A 15,728-nucleotide genomic window follows, 5' to 3' on the forward strand; every position below is an offset into this window, starting at 1 on the left:
CTGCTAATATTACAGTGTGAGAGGATGGGGGGACGGCTGCTAATATTACAGTGTGAGAGGATGGGGGGACGGCTGCTTATATTACAGTGTGAGAGGATGGGGGGATGGCTGCTGGTAATATTACAGTGTGAGAGGATGGGGGGACGGCTGCTAATATTACAGTGTGAGAGGATGGGGGGGTGGCTGCTAATATTACAGTGTGAGAGGATGGGGGGGTGGCTGCTAATATTACAGTGTGAGAGGATGGGGGACGGCTGCTAATATTACAGTGTGAGAGGATGGGGGGACGGCTACTAACATTACAGTGTGAGAGGATGGGGGGACGGCTGCTAATATTACAGTGTGAGAGGATGGGGGGACGGCTGCTAATATTACAGTGTGAGAGGATGGGGGGACGGCTGCTAATATTACAGTGTGAGAGGATGGGGGGACGGCTACTAATATTACATTGTGAGAGGATGGGGGGATGGCTGCTTATATTACAGTGTGAGAGGATGGGGGGACGGCTGCTAATATTACAGTGTGAGAGGATGGGGGGACGGCTGCTAATATTACAGTGTAAGAGGATGGGGGGCGACTGCTAATATTACAGTGTGAGAGGATGGTGGGACGGCTGCTAATATTACAGTGTGAGAGGATGGGGGGACGGCTGCTTATATTACAGTGTGAGAGGATGGGGGCGGCTGCTAATATTACAGTGTGAGAGGATGGGGGGACGTCTGCTTATATTACAGTGTGAGAGGATGGGGGGATGGCTGCTAATATTACAGTGTGAGAGGATGGGGGGACGGCTGCTAATATTACATTGTGAGAGGATGGGGGGATGGCTGCTTATATTACAGTGTGAGGATGGGGGGACGGCTGGTAATATTACAGTGTGAGAGGATGGGGGGACGGCTGGTAATATTACAGTGGGAGAGGATGGGGGCATGGCTACTTATATTACAGTGTGAGAGGATGGGGGGTGACTGCTAATATTACAGTGTGAGAGGATGGGGGGACGGCTGGTAATATTACAGTGTGAGAGGATGGGGGGGCGACTGCTTATATTACAGTGTGAGAGGATGGGGGGACGGCTGGTAATATTACAGTGTGAGAGGATGGGGGGACGGCTGTTAATATTACAGTGTGAGAGGATGGGGGGACGGCTGCTTATATTACAGTGTGAGAGGATGGGGGGACGGCTGCTAATATTACAGTGTGAGAGAATGGGGGACGGCTGCTAATATTACAGTGTGAGAGGATGGGGGGACGGCTACTAACATTACAGTGTGAGAGGATGGGGGGACGGCTGCTAATATTACAGTGTGAGAGGATGGGGGGACGGCTGCTAATATTACAGTGTGAGAGGATGGGGGGACGGCTGCTAATATTACAGTGTGAGAGGATGGGGGGACGGCTACTAATATTACATTGTGAGAGGATGGGGGGATGGCTGCTTATATTACAGTGTGAGAGGATGGGGGGACGGCTGCTAATATTACAGTGTGAGAGGATGGGGGGACGGCTGCTAATATTACAGTGTAAGAGGATGGGGGGCGACTGCTAATATTACAGTGTGAGAGGATGGTGGGACGGCTGCTAATATTACAGTGTGAGAGGATGGGGGCGGCTGCTAATATTACAGTGTGAGAGGATGGGGGGACGTCTGCTTATATTACAGTGTGAGAGGATGGGGGGATGGCTGCTAATATTACAGTGTGAGAGGATGGGGGGACGGCTGCTAATATTACATTGTGAGAGGATGGGGGGATGGCTGCTTATATTACAGTGTGAGGATGGGGGGACGGCTGGTAATATTACAGTGTGAGAGGATGGGGGGACGGCTGGTAATATTACAGTGGGAGAGGATGGGGGCATGACTACTTATATTACAGTGTGAGAGGATGGGGGGTGACTGATAATATTACAGTGTGAGAGGATGGGGGGACGGCTGGTAATATTACAGTGTGAGAGGATGGGGGGGCGACTGCTTATATTACAGTGTGAGAGGATGGGGGGACGGCTGGTAATATTACAGTGTGAGAGGATGGGGGGACGGCTGTTAATATTACAGTGTGAGAGGATGGGGGGACGGCTGCTTATATTACAGTGTGAGAGGATGGGGGGACGGCTGCTAATATTACAGTGTGAGAGAATGGGGGACGGCTGCTAATATTACAGTGTGAGAGGATGGGGGGACGGCTGCTGGTATTATTACAGTGTGAGAGGATGGGGGGACGGATGCTAATATTACAGTGTGAGAGGATGGAGGATGGCTGCTAATATTACAGTGTGAGAGGATGGGGGGACGGCTGCTAATATTACAGTGTGAGAGGATGGGGGGGCGACTGCTAATATTACAGTGTGAGAGGATGGGGGACGGCTGGTAATATTACAGTGTGAGAGGATGGGGGGACGGCTGTTAATATTACAGTGTGAGAGGATGGGGGGACGGCTGCTTATATTACAGTGTGAGAGGATGGGGGGACGGCTGCTAATATTACAGTGTGAGAGAATGGGGGACGGCTGCTAATATTACAGTGTGAGAGGATGGGGGGACGGCTGCTGGTATTATTACAGTGTGAGAGGATGGGGGGACGGATGCTAATATTACAGTGTGAGAGGATGGGGGACGGCTGCTAATATTACAGTATGAGAGGATGGGGGGACGGCTGCTAATATTACAGTGTGAGAGGATGGGGGGACGGCTGCTAATATTACAGTGTGAGAGGATGGGGGGACGGCTGCTTATATTACAGTGTGATAGGATGGGGGGACGGCTTCTTATATTACAGTGTGAGAGGATGGGGGGGCGGCTGCTAATATTACAGTGTGAGAGGATGGGGGGACGGCTGCTAATATTACAGTGTTAGAGGATGGGGGGACGGCTGCTAATATTACAGTGTGAGAGGATGGGGGGACGGCTGCTAATATTACAGTGTGAGAGGATGGGGGGACGGCTGCTGGTATTATTACAGTGTGAGAGGATGGGGGGACGGATGCTAATATTACAGTGTGAGAGGATGGGGGACGGCTGCTAATATTACAGTATGAGAGGATGGGGGGACGGCTGCTAATATTACAGTGTGAGAGGATGGGGGGACGGCTGCTAATATTACAGTGTGAGAGGATGGGGGGACGGCTGCTTATATTACAGTGTGATAGGATGGGGGGACGGCTGCTTATATTACAGTGTGAGAGGATGGGGGGGCGGCTGCTAATATTACAGTGTGAGAGGATGGGGGGACGGCTGCTAATATTACAGTGTTAGAGGATGGGGGGACGGCTGCTAATATTACAGTGTGAGAGGATGGGGGGACGGCTGCTAATATTACAGTGTGAGAGGATGGGGGGACGGCTGCTTATATTACAGTGTGAGAGGATGGGGGGATGGCTGCTGGTAATATTACAGTGTGAGAGGATGGGGGGACGGCTGCTAATATTACAGTGTAAGAGGATGGGGGGCGACTGCTAATATTACAGTGTGAGAGGATGGGGGGACGGCTGCTAATATTACAGTGTGAGAGGATGGGGGGACGGCTGCTTATATTACAGTGTGAGAGGATGGGGGGCGGCTGCTAATATTACAGTGAGAGGGTGGGGGGAAAGCTGCTTATATTACAGTGTGAGAGGATGGGGGGACGGCTGCTAATATTACAGTGTGAGAGGATGGGGGGACAGCTGCTAATATTACATTGTGAGAGGATGGGGGGATGGCTGCTTATATTACAGTGTGAGGATGGGGGGACGGCTGGTAATATTACAGTGTGAGAGGATGGGGGGACGGCTGGTAATATTACAGTGTGAGAGGATGGGGGCATGGCTACTTATATTACAGTGTGAGAGGATGGGGGGCGACTGCTAATATTACAGTTTGAGAGCATGGGGGACGGCTGGTAATATTACAGTGTGAGAGGATGGGGGGACGGCTGCTAATATTACAGTGTGAGAGGATGGGGGGACGGCTGCTTATATTACAGTGTGAGAGGATGGGGGGACGGCTGCTAATATTACAGTGTGAGAGGATGGGGGACGGCTGCTAATATTACAGTGTGAGAGGATGGGGGGACGGCTGCTGGTAATATTACAGTGTGAGAGGATGGGGGGACGGCTGCTAATATTACAGTGTGAGAGGATGGGGGACGGCTGCTAATATTACAGTGTGAGAGGATGGGGGGACGGCTGCTAATATTACAGTGTGAGAGGATGGGGGGACGGCTGCTAATATTACAGTGTGAGAGGATGGGGGGACGGCTGCTTATATTACAGTGTGAGAGGATGGGGGGATGGCTGCTGGTAATATTACAGTGTGAGAGGATGGGGGGACGGCTGCTAATATTACAGTGTGAGAGGATGGGGGGACGGCTGCTAATATTACAGTGTGAGAGGATGGGGGGGTGGCTGCTAATATTACAGTGTGAGAGGATGGGGGGACGGCTGCTAATATTACAGTGTGAGAGGATGGGGGGACGGCTACTAATATTACAGTGTGAGAGGATGGGGGGACGGCTGCTAATATTACAGTGTGAGAGGATGGGGGGACGGCTGCTAATATTACAGTGTGAGAGGATGGGGGGACGGCTGCTAATATTACAGTGTGAGAGGATGGGGGACGGCTACTAATATTACAGTGTGAGAGGATGGGGGGACGGCTGCTAATATTACAGTGTGAGAGGATGGGGGGACGGCTGTTATATTACAGTGTGAGAGAATGGGGGGACGGCTGCTTATATTACAGTGTGAGAGGATGGGGGGACGGCTGCTTATATTATAGTGTGAGAGGATGGGGGGACGGCTGCTAATATTACAGTGTGAGAGGATGGGGGGACGGCTGCTGGTAATATTACAGTGTGAGAGGATGGGGGGACGGCTGCTAATATTACAGTGTGAGAGGATGGGGGACGGCTGCTAATATTACAGTGTGAGAGGATGGGGGGACGGCTGCTAATATTACAGTGTGAGAGGATGGGGGGACGGCTGCTAATATTACAGTGTGAGAGGATGGGGGGACGGCTGCTTATATTACAGTGTGAGAGGATGGGGGGATGGCTGCTGGTAATATTACAGTGTGAGAGGATGGGGGGACGGCTGCTAATATTACAGTGTGAGAGGATGGGGGGACGGCTGCTAATATTACAGTGTGAGAGGATGGGGGGGTGGCTGATAATATTACAGTGTGAGAGGATGGGGGGACGGCTGCTAATATTACAGTGTGAGAGGATGGGGGGACGGCTACTAATATTACAGTGTGAGAGGATGGGGGGACGGCTGCTAATATTACAGTGTGAGAGGATGGGGGGACGGCTGCTAATATTACAGTGTGAGAGGATGGGGGGACGGCTGCTAATATTACAGTGTGAGAGGATGGGGGACGGCTACTAATATTACAGTGTGAGAGGATGGGGGGACGGCTGCTAATATTACAGTGTGAGAGGATGGGGGGACGGCTGTTATATTACAGTGTGAGAGAATGGGGGGACGGCTGCTTATATTACAGTGTGAGAGGATGGGGGGACGGCTGCTTATATTATAGTGTGAGAGGATGGGGGGACGGCTGCTGGTAATATTACAGTGTGAGAGGATGGGGGGGCGGCTGCTAATATTACAGTGTGAGAGGATGGGGGGGCAGCTGCTAATATTACAGTGTGAGAGGATGGGGGGACGGCTGCTAATATTACAGTGTGAGAGGATGGGGGACGGCTGCTAATATTACAGTGTGAGAGGATGGGGGGACGGCTGCTAATATTACAGTGTGAGAGGATGGGGGACGGCTGCTAATATTACAGTGTGAGAGGATGGGGGGACGGCTGCTAATATTACAGTGTGAGAGGATGGGGGGACGGCTGCTAATATTACAGTGTGAGAGGATGGGGGGACGGCTGCTAATATTACAGTGTGAGAGGATGGGGGGACGGCTGCTAATATTACAGTGTGAGAGGATGGGGGGACGGCTGCTAATATTACAGTGTGAGAGGATGGGGGGACGGCTGCTAATATTACAGTGTGAGAGGATGGGGGGACGGCTGCTAATATTACAGTGTGAGAGGATGGGGGACGGCTGCTAATATTACAGTGTGAGAGGATGGGGGGACGGCTGCTAATATTACAGTGTGAGAGGATGGGGGGACGGCTGCTTATATTACAGTGTGAGAGGATGGGGGGACGGCTGCTAATATTACAGTGTGAGAGGATGGGGGGACAGCTGCTAATATTACAGTGTGAGAGGATGGGGGGACGGCTGCTAATATTACAGTGTGACAGGGATTGCAGCTGAAGAACAAGGAGTAGAATTGTGATAATGTATCAGCCAATCAGCTACTACCGTACATGTTGCAGGCTGTGCATGAAAAGAGACTGGAGCTGATTGGTTGCTACATTATCTCTCACATTTTTCTGTCTTCATACTTTGAGAAAAAGAAATCTTAATAGTTTAATTATAATAATTAGTAAATTTCCTTTAAAACAAACTCTGCTCCTTCCTTTCATCATATAAGACCCAAAATCTCACTATTTACGCACAATCATCTGTTATCACGGACTCAGCTTAAGGGGGCTGCAAAAGGGGTTTGTGACTATATCAATGCTCTATGAAATGAGTGGAGTGAGATCTGGTCTTGCTCAGCAACCCTTCACTCTCTCTTTCTACTTGCCCCTATGACAGTTGGAGCCCAGCAGCTACTGTCTCCAAGGTTCAGGAAGGGTATAACTGCCCTGGATATGAATTTAAGGTATATCAACTTATGTTAAAATTTAATGGCGTTTAATAGGTAAGTATAACATCAGAGAAAACACACTACATATAATAGGTTTCAAATATTCATAAATGTCAATTAGTAGAGGGGGGGAGATAAAAAAATATTTTTGATAAAAAAATTCAAAATATCTGCTGAGTGCACTGTCAGGAGCATATGTATAGTCACCCTTCTTGTGTCCACCAGTCCTGGGGAAGTCCAAGCTTGTAATTGTAGTGGAGTAGATGTATCCAGTGAGTCGGGAGGAAATAATGTCTTCTTTATCCTTATGGAGATTTCACCGGGTCCTTGGGAGGTGGCGGGCCTCCAAACCCTTTGTTGGCCACGGTAGAGGAAGGGATCAGAGCCGCTTGCTCAGATGGTACAATCCTAGAAAAAGCTGCATTTCAGCAGCGAAACGCGTAGGTTCTTGCTCATCCACTGTCCTATCAACAGGAGCAGTCACCCAATCTATGTCCGGAAGTGTTTGACTTCTATCCATCGGAGACTTACTATCACAGTACCATCTGAGCAAGCGGCACTGATCCCTTCCTCTACCGTGGCCAACAAATGGTTTGGAGGCACGCCACCTCCCAAGGACCCGGTGAAATCTCCATAAGGATAAAGAAGACATTATTTCCTCCCGACTCACTGGATACATCTACTCCACTACAATGACAAGCTTGGACTTCCCCAGGACTGGTGGACACAAGAAGGGTGACTATACATATGCTCCTGACAGTGCACTCAGCAGATATTTTGAATTTTTTTATCAAAAATATTTTTTTATCTCCCCCCCTCTACTAATTGACATTTATGAATATTTGAAACCTATTATATGTAGTGTGTTTTCTCTGATGTTATACTTACCTATTAAATTCCATTTAACCTTAACATAAGTTGATATACCTTAAATTCATATCCAGCGCAGTTATACCCTTCCTAAACCTTTTCTTGCTTTATATACCCATTTATCCTAACTGTTGCTTGGCAAAGCACACTTATTTCAAAGTGACTATATATATATATATATATATATATATATATATATATATATATATATATATATATATATATATATATGTATATATATATATATATATATATCTGTATTAGGGTTGTCATGGAAGGGGCTGCTGGTGTCTGCACGCTAGAGGAGGATATTACCTGTTCCGTGTGTCTCCAGGAGCTCGCTGACCCAGTGTCCATCGCCTGCGGGCACACCTTCTGCAGAGCCTGTATCACTGCCTACTGGGCCACCGCGCAGCCACAAGGACACCTCTGCCCAGAGTGCCGGACTGTCTGTCCCAAGGACCAGCTCATACCGGCCTATCGGCTCAAACATCTGGTAATGAAGGTCCAGCTTGCCAAAGAAGAACGGGCCAATCAAGAAAGAATGGTATTGTGCAATGCATATTAATTATTTGCTTATTTATTTACAATGTCTTATATAGCGCAGCAGAAACCGTTACAGCATCTTATATAGCGCAGCAGATTCCGTTACAGCGTCTTATATAGCGCAGCAGATTCCGTAACAGTGTCTTATATAGCGCAGCAGATTCCGTAACAGTGTCTTATATAGCGCAGCAGATTCCGTAACAGTGCCTTATATCGCGCAGCAGATTCCGTTACAGCGTCTTATATAGCGCAGCAGATTCCGTAACAGTGTCTTATATAGCGCAGCAGATTCCGTAACAGTGTCTTATATAGCGCAGTAGATTCCGTTACAGCATCTTATATAGCGCAGCAGATTCCGTTACAGTGTCTTATATAGCGCAGCAGATTCCGTTACTTGTTCTTATATAGCGCAGCAGATTCCGTTACAGCGTCTTATATAGCGCAGCAGATTCCGTTACAGTGTCTTATATAGCGCAGCAGATTCCGTTACAGCATCTTATATAGCGCAGCAGATTCCGTTACAGCGTCTTATATAGCGCAGCAGATTCCGTAACAGTGTCTTATATAGCGCAGTAGATTCCGTTACAGCATCTTATATAGCGCAGCAGATTCCGTTACAGTGTCTTATATAGAGCAGCAGATTCCGTTACAGCGTCTTATATAGCGCAGCAGATTCCGTTACAGCGTCTTATATAGCGCAGCAGATTCCGTTACAGTGTCTTATATAGTGCAGCAGATTCCATTACAGTGTCTTATATAGTGCAGCAGATTCCGTTACAGCATCTTATATAGCGCAGCAGATTCCATTGCAGCATCTTATATAGTGCAGCAGATTCCGTTACAGTGTCTTACATAGCACAGCAGATTCCGTTACAGTGCCTTATGTAGCGCAGCAGATTCCGTTACAGTGTCTTATAAAGCGCAGCAGATTCCGTTACAGCATCTTATATAGCGCAGCAGATTCCGTTACAGTGTCTTATATAGCGCAGCAGATTCCATTACAGCGTCTTATATAGTGCAGCAGATTCCGTTACAGTGTCTTATATAGTGCAGCAGATTCCGTTACAGCATCTTATATAGCGCAGCAGATTCCATTGCAGCATCTTATATAGTGCAGCAGATTCCGTTACAGTGTCTTACATAGCACAGCAGATTCCGTTACAGTGCCTTATGTAGCGCAGCAGATTCCGTTACAGTGTCTTATAAAGCGCAGCAGATTCCGTTACAGCATCTTATATAGCGCAGCAGATTCCGTTACAGTGTCTTATATAGCGCAGCAGATTCCATTACAGCGTCTTATATAGTGCAGCAGATTCCATTACAGTTTCTTATATAGCGCAGCAGATTTCGTTACAGTGTATTATATATCGCAGCAGATTCCGTTATAGTGTCTTATATAGCGCAGCAGATTATGTTACAGTGTCTTATATAACGCAGCAGATTCCGTTACAGTGTCTTATATAACGCAGCAGATTTGGTTACAGTGTCTTATATAGTGCAGCTGATTCCGTTACAGTTTCTTATATAGTGCAGCAGATTCCATTACAGCGTCTTATATAGTGCAGCAGATTCCGTTACATCGTCTTATATAGCGCAGCAGATTCTGTTACAGTTTCTTATATAGTGCAGCAGATTTTGTTACAGAGTCTTATATAGCGCCGCAGATTCCGTTACAGCGTCTTATATAGCGCAGCAGATTGCGTTACAGCGTCTTATATAGTGCAGCAGATTCCGTTACAGTTTCTTATATAGCGCAGCAGATTCCGTTACAGCATCTGATATAGCGCAGCAGATTCCGTTACAGTGTCTTATATAGCGCTGCAGATTCCGTTTTAGTTTCTTATATAGTGCAGCAGATTCCGTTACAGTGTATTATATATCGCAGCAGATTCCGTTATAGTGTCTTATATAGCGCAGCAGATTATGTTACAGTGTCTTATATAACGCAGCAGATTCCGTTACAGTGTCTTATATAGCGCAGCTGATTCCGTTACAGTTTCTTATATAGCGCAGCAGATTCCATTGCACTTTTCAATTATAGACAGTGATAAAACAAACTGGGTAATAACAGACAGACTTGGAGGTAGGAGGGCCCTGCTGCAAGATTACAATCTATAGGGACATAGGAGGGAAACACAAGGATATGCACAAGTAATAGCATAGCTTGTAGGTCCAGAAGGGAAGCTATATAATACATAACTGCCTCAGAGGGTAATGTGTGCGGTATATAAATATGATAGGCTTGCCTGAAGAGGTGAGTTTTCAGGGAACACTTGAAGGTTTGGAGGCTAGTGGAGAGTCTTATTGTGCGTGGAAGGGCATGACATAGGATGGGAGCAGCCCGATGAAAGCCCTGTAATAGTGAATGGGAGCTAGTGATCCGCTCAGATGAGAGACGCAGATCTTGTGCAGAGCGGAGTGGTCGAGATGGGAGATATTTTGTGATAAGTGCAGAGATATAAGCTGGTGCAGTATGGGTAATAGCTTTATATGCGAGTAGAAGTGTTTTATATTGAATACGGTAAGATACAGGCAACCAATGAAGGGACTGGCAGAGCGGATCAGCAGACAATGAGCGTCTTGCAAGGAAGATCAGCCTAGCAGCAGCATTTTGAATGGATTGCAGTGGCGAGAGTTTGTTCTTGGGAAGACCAGTTAGGAGACTATTGCAATAATCAATGCAGGATATAATGAGTGCATGGATAAGAGATTTGGTAGTGTCTTGTGAGAGATAGGGTCGTATTTTGGATATGTTTTTTAGATGCATGTAACATGATTTGGTGACAGAATGAATGTGGGGAACAAAGGACAGTTCAGAGTCGAGGGTGACCCCTAGTCAATGAGCCAATGGGGTAGGGTAGATTGTCGAGTTTTCAACAGTGATGGAGATATCATGGATGGTAACTGTTCTTAGTTGGTTGGAATATAAGTAATTCCGTTTTGGAAATATTGAGTTTGAGTTGGCGAGAAGACATCCAAGATGAGATGGCAGAGAGACATTCAGAGACTCGGCCCAAAACTACTGGTGACAACTTTGGGGTTGATAGATTTCATCCGCATATAAATAATACTGAAATCCGAAATAGCTGATTAATTTGCCAAGCGAGGAGGTATAGATTGAGAAAAGCAGAGGACCTAAGACTGAGCCTTGCGGAATTTCAACTGACAGAGGTAGTGAAGAGGAAGTAGAGTCAGAGAAGTAAACACTGAAAGAACGATCAGATAGGTAAGATGTGAACCAGGAAAGGGCAGTATCATTAAGATCTAGGGAGTGTAGTGTTTGTAAGAGAAGAGTATTATCAACAGTGTCAAACACAGCAGAAAGATCTAGAAGAATAAGTAGTGAGTAATGGCCTTTAGACTTAGCCGTTACCAGATCATTCACCACTTTAGTCAGTGCTGTCTCAGTGGAGTGTTGGGAACGAAAGCCTGACTGAAGCTGGGCTAATAGGGCATGGGAGTTAAGAAAGTGTGTGAGGCGAGAGTAGACAAGTCTCTCCAGTAGCTTGGAGAGGCATGGGAGCTGAGAGGTAGGACGATAGTTAGAGAGTTAGGGTCAGAATTGTGTCTTTTCAGAATAGGAGTAATCACTGCATGTTTGAGCAAAGAAGGAAAAGTACCAGTAGCAAGAGAGAGATTGCATATGTTAGTTAAGGTTAAGGAACCCTTTGAGTGCCAAATCAATTTGTAAAAAATAGGAGTGCAAAACAATAAAACGTATTTATTCATCATAATGACCGGTAATGTTACCTTATATAGAAAATAGAATCCATTTTTTACACAACATTTTTTTATTTGAATTTATATAACAAATGTGAGCGATGCTGGGATTTCTGGCGGATACTTTTCACATCTCTTACAGAGATGTGGCCACTCAAAGGGTTAAATACAGGTTCTTTGATGTGTTGCTGGCACAGATGGAACAGAGAATGTTTTAGTTAGTGAACAGATTTCTGCAAAGTGGGACTCTCCATAAACTGGTAATAATACCCCCAAGAAATATCATATCTATCGGTCTTCTGTCACCAGGCGGCCGCGTCTGCTGTTCAGCTGGTGTACACTGATCCCGAGGGCCGGCTGCAGGTAGATGACTCCGCAGTACAGAGCTGTTTCCTGGCCGAGGAGATAGCGGGTTACCCGGTGTGCCTCATCTGTGTGATCGGGGAGAAGCGCTGGGGCAAATCCACTCTGATGAACTACATCCTGAGAGCGCTTCACAGCCTGGTGAGAGATGGTGACTGTGGGAAACCCCTGGTGGTGCTTTGTATGGGGGGGTCACAGTCATTTGTGTACACTGCAGCCCCCTGTCTAGGAGCAACATGAATCTAAGGACCTTGTTCAGAGTCGTTCGTTGGCCTGCGTGCATTCGTACAGGGCCAATGTGTGCACTTTGTGCACACACCCATCTTTGTGGTCAGAGGGCGTGAGGAGGACATGGGGGCGGGGGGGCACCGGGCTGGTCCATTAGCATATGGGAACACCCAGCGTTTCATGGGCGTTCCCACTTCCCCCCATGCGTCCACGCTTATATGAGTGACTTCAGAGTCATTTGTATATGGGTCGCCGGCCATCAGACGATGTGGGCGGATCCCACAAGGCTGTGAATGGATGTTACTGTGTATCATTCATTCGCACGCCCTGCGAGCAGATCTCTATTGTGGGTGGTGGCCGGCGAGCGCAATGAACCATACGAGGGGATGCGGTGCTACGTTTCAGTGTCCATGTCGACTGTGTCGACATTCGGGTAAAAAAAAACCCACAAAAAATCCCATGTCGACCTTTTGACTGTCGACATTTCCCATGTCGACATAATACCTGTGTCAACCTAATCCCATGTCGACCTTACAGCATGTCAACCTCATGGTGTCGACCCAATGTTTGTCGACCATCTTCTTGTAGACCCCATAAACCATACCCGCCAAGGGGTGCCCGGATAGCCCCGGGCTTCAGCCCTGGACAGGAGAGGCTTGGAGGCGATCTCTTTTTTTGCAGGGGTCCCCACTCCCCAAGGGACCTCACTGATCTGTGCCTGGATCTCACCCACGATACCCATAGAGGGGGAATGAAATAGTGTGCCGAGCGTAGCAAGCCCGCAAGGGGGGGGGGGGGCAATCCATGGCTGCACAACTGGTGACCCCTTCACACTACACAAATTACCGGGTAGAACTGCTTCACCCCGTAATTTGCTGTTATGTCCAACAGGGGGTATAAATTACAACAGGGGGTATAAGTTACAACAGGGGGTATAAATTACAACAGGGAGTATAAATTACAACAGGGGTATAAGTTACAACAGGGGTATAAGTTACAACAGGGGTATAAATTACAACAGGGGTATAAGTTACAGCAGGGGGTATAAGTTACAGCAGGGGGTATAAGTTACAACAGGGGTTATAAGTTACAACAGGGGGTATAAGTTACAAAAGGGGGGAAAAGTTACAACAGGGGTATAAGTTACAACAGGGGGTATAAGTTACAACAGGGGGGATAAGTTACAACAGGGGTATAAATTACAGCAGGGGGTATAAGTTACAACAGGGGGTATAAGTTACAACAGGGGGTATAAATTACAACAGGGGTATAAGTTACAACAGGAGTATAAGTTACAGCAGGGGTATAAGTTACAACAGGGGGTATAAGTTACAACAGGGGTATAAGTTACAACAGGGGGTATAAGTTACAACAGGGGGTATAAGTTACAACAGGGGGTATAAGTTACAACAGGGGGTATAAGTTACAACAGGGGTATAAATTACAGCAGGGGGTATAAGTTACAACAGGGGGTATAAGTTACAACAGGGGTATAAGTTACAACAGGAGTATAAGTTACAGCAGGGGTATAAGTTACAACAGGGGGTATAAGTTACAACAGGGGGTATAAGTTACAACAGGGGGTATATGTTACAACAGGGGGTATAAGTTACAACAGGGGGTATAAGTTACAACAGGGGTATAAGTTACAACAGGGGTATAAGTTACAACAGGGGGTATAAGTTACAACAGGGGGTATAAGTTACAACAGGGGGTATAAGTTACAACAGGGGGTATAAGTTACAAAAGGGGGGAAAAGTTACAACAGGGGGTATAAGTTACAACAGGGGGGATAAGTTACAACAGGGGTATAAATTACAGCAGGGGGTATAAGTTACAACAGGGGGTATAAGTTACAACAGGGGGTATAAATTACAACAGGGGTATAAGTTACAACAGGAGTATAAGTTACAGCAGGGGTATAAGTTACAACAGGGGGTATAAGTTACAACAGGGGTATAAGTTACAACAGGGGTAAAAGTTACATCAGGGGGTATAAGTTACAACAGGGGGTATAAGTTACAACAGGGGTATAAATTACAGCAGGGGGTATAAGTTACAACAGGGGGTATAAGTTACAACAGGGGTATAAGTTACAACAGGAGTATAAGTTACAGCAGGGGTATAAGTTACAACAGGGGGTATAAGTTACAACAGGGGGTATAAGTTACAACAGGGGTATAAGTTACAACAGGGGTATAAGTTACAACAGGGGTATAAGTTACAACAGGGGGTATAAATTACAGCAGGGGGTATAAGTTACAACAGGGGTATAAGTTACAACAGGAGTATAAGTTACAGCAGGGGTATAAGTTACAACAGGGGGTATAAGTTACAACAGGGGGTATAAGTTACAACAGGGGTATAAGTTACAACAGGAGTATAAGTTACAGCAGGGGTATAAGTTGCAACAGGGGTATAAGTTACAACAGGGGGTATAAGTTACAACAGGGGTATAAGTTACAACAGGGGGTATAAGTTACAACAGGGGGTATAAGTTACAGCAGGGGTATAAGTTACAATGGCTGCATTCTCATGCACAGTATTTGTGATAATAGCAAATCAAGTAAATAAAATAATTGTTGTATTTTCCCCTATAGGAGACAGGGCAGCCGGTCAGCCTGGGGGAACTCAATGAGCCCCTCACAGGGTTTGCATGCTCAACTGGAACGGACAGTCTGACCAAGGGGATCTGGGTGTGGAGCAAACCGTTCATCCTGGAGAGGAACGGGGACAAGGTGAGACTGTGTCATTATCTCATAGATCAGTTACGCCTCCATGACAAGATATACAATAAATATAACTTGAAAACAGGAAAGCAGTCATATAAAAGACATTCTGGTACTTATGGAATATCTGGGCTCCCGTTTTTCTTATAAGACCGCGTCCCCTTGCGGGGCTCGCTGCGCTCACCACACTATATAAAATCAACTCCATACGTAGTTGGATAGTAGGGGTATGAAAAAATGGGGTGCATTTAACATGGGAGCCCAGATAATACATAAGTACCGACATTCTCTGTGTTACTGACAAAGGCTGACATGTATGTGCCACGCCAAATTCCCCATGACAGCTGATTTCTTCTCCCCCATTCTACTTATCCCTTATGAATAGGTTCTCAAACTCTGTCCTCAGGACACCGAACAGTTCACGCTTCCCAGGTCACCCACTAGGTGCACAGGTGTATTCATTACTCACTGACACGTTTCTTACTTCAGCCAAGAGGTACACGGGTGTATTCATTACTCACTGACATGCTTCTCAGTTCACCCAGCAGATGCACAGGTGTATTCATTACTCACTGAC

The 15,728-nt window shown here is 46.6% G+C and overlaps 1 protein-coding gene across 1 annotated transcript in view; it reads left to right on the top strand.

Moving 5' to 3' along the window:
* The first annotated feature begins 7,833 nt into the window (after positions 1 to 7,833).
* The window catches only part of LOC146019756 (RING finger protein 112-like), a 64,179-nt gene continuing 56,284 nt past the window's right edge, over positions 7,834 to 15,728 (top strand). Inside the window, exons 1-3 of the mRNA XM_083152288.1 lie at positions 7,834 to 8,112; positions 12,141 to 12,335; positions 15,023 to 15,160. Coding sequence (XP_083008414.1) covers positions 7,837 to 8,112; positions 12,141 to 12,335; positions 15,023 to 15,160 — 609 coding nt within the window. The 5' untranslated portion in view covers positions 7,834 to 7,836. The remainder of the gene's footprint in view (positions 8,113 to 12,140; positions 12,336 to 15,022; positions 15,161 to 15,728) is intronic.

The sequence above is a fragment of the Crinia signifera genome, chromosome 7 (genome assembly GCF_055691185.1).
Source record: "Crinia signifera chromosome 7, ASM5569118v1, whole genome shotgun sequence".
Taxonomy (NCBI): Eukaryota; Metazoa; Chordata; class Amphibia; order Anura; family Myobatrachidae; genus Crinia; species Crinia signifera.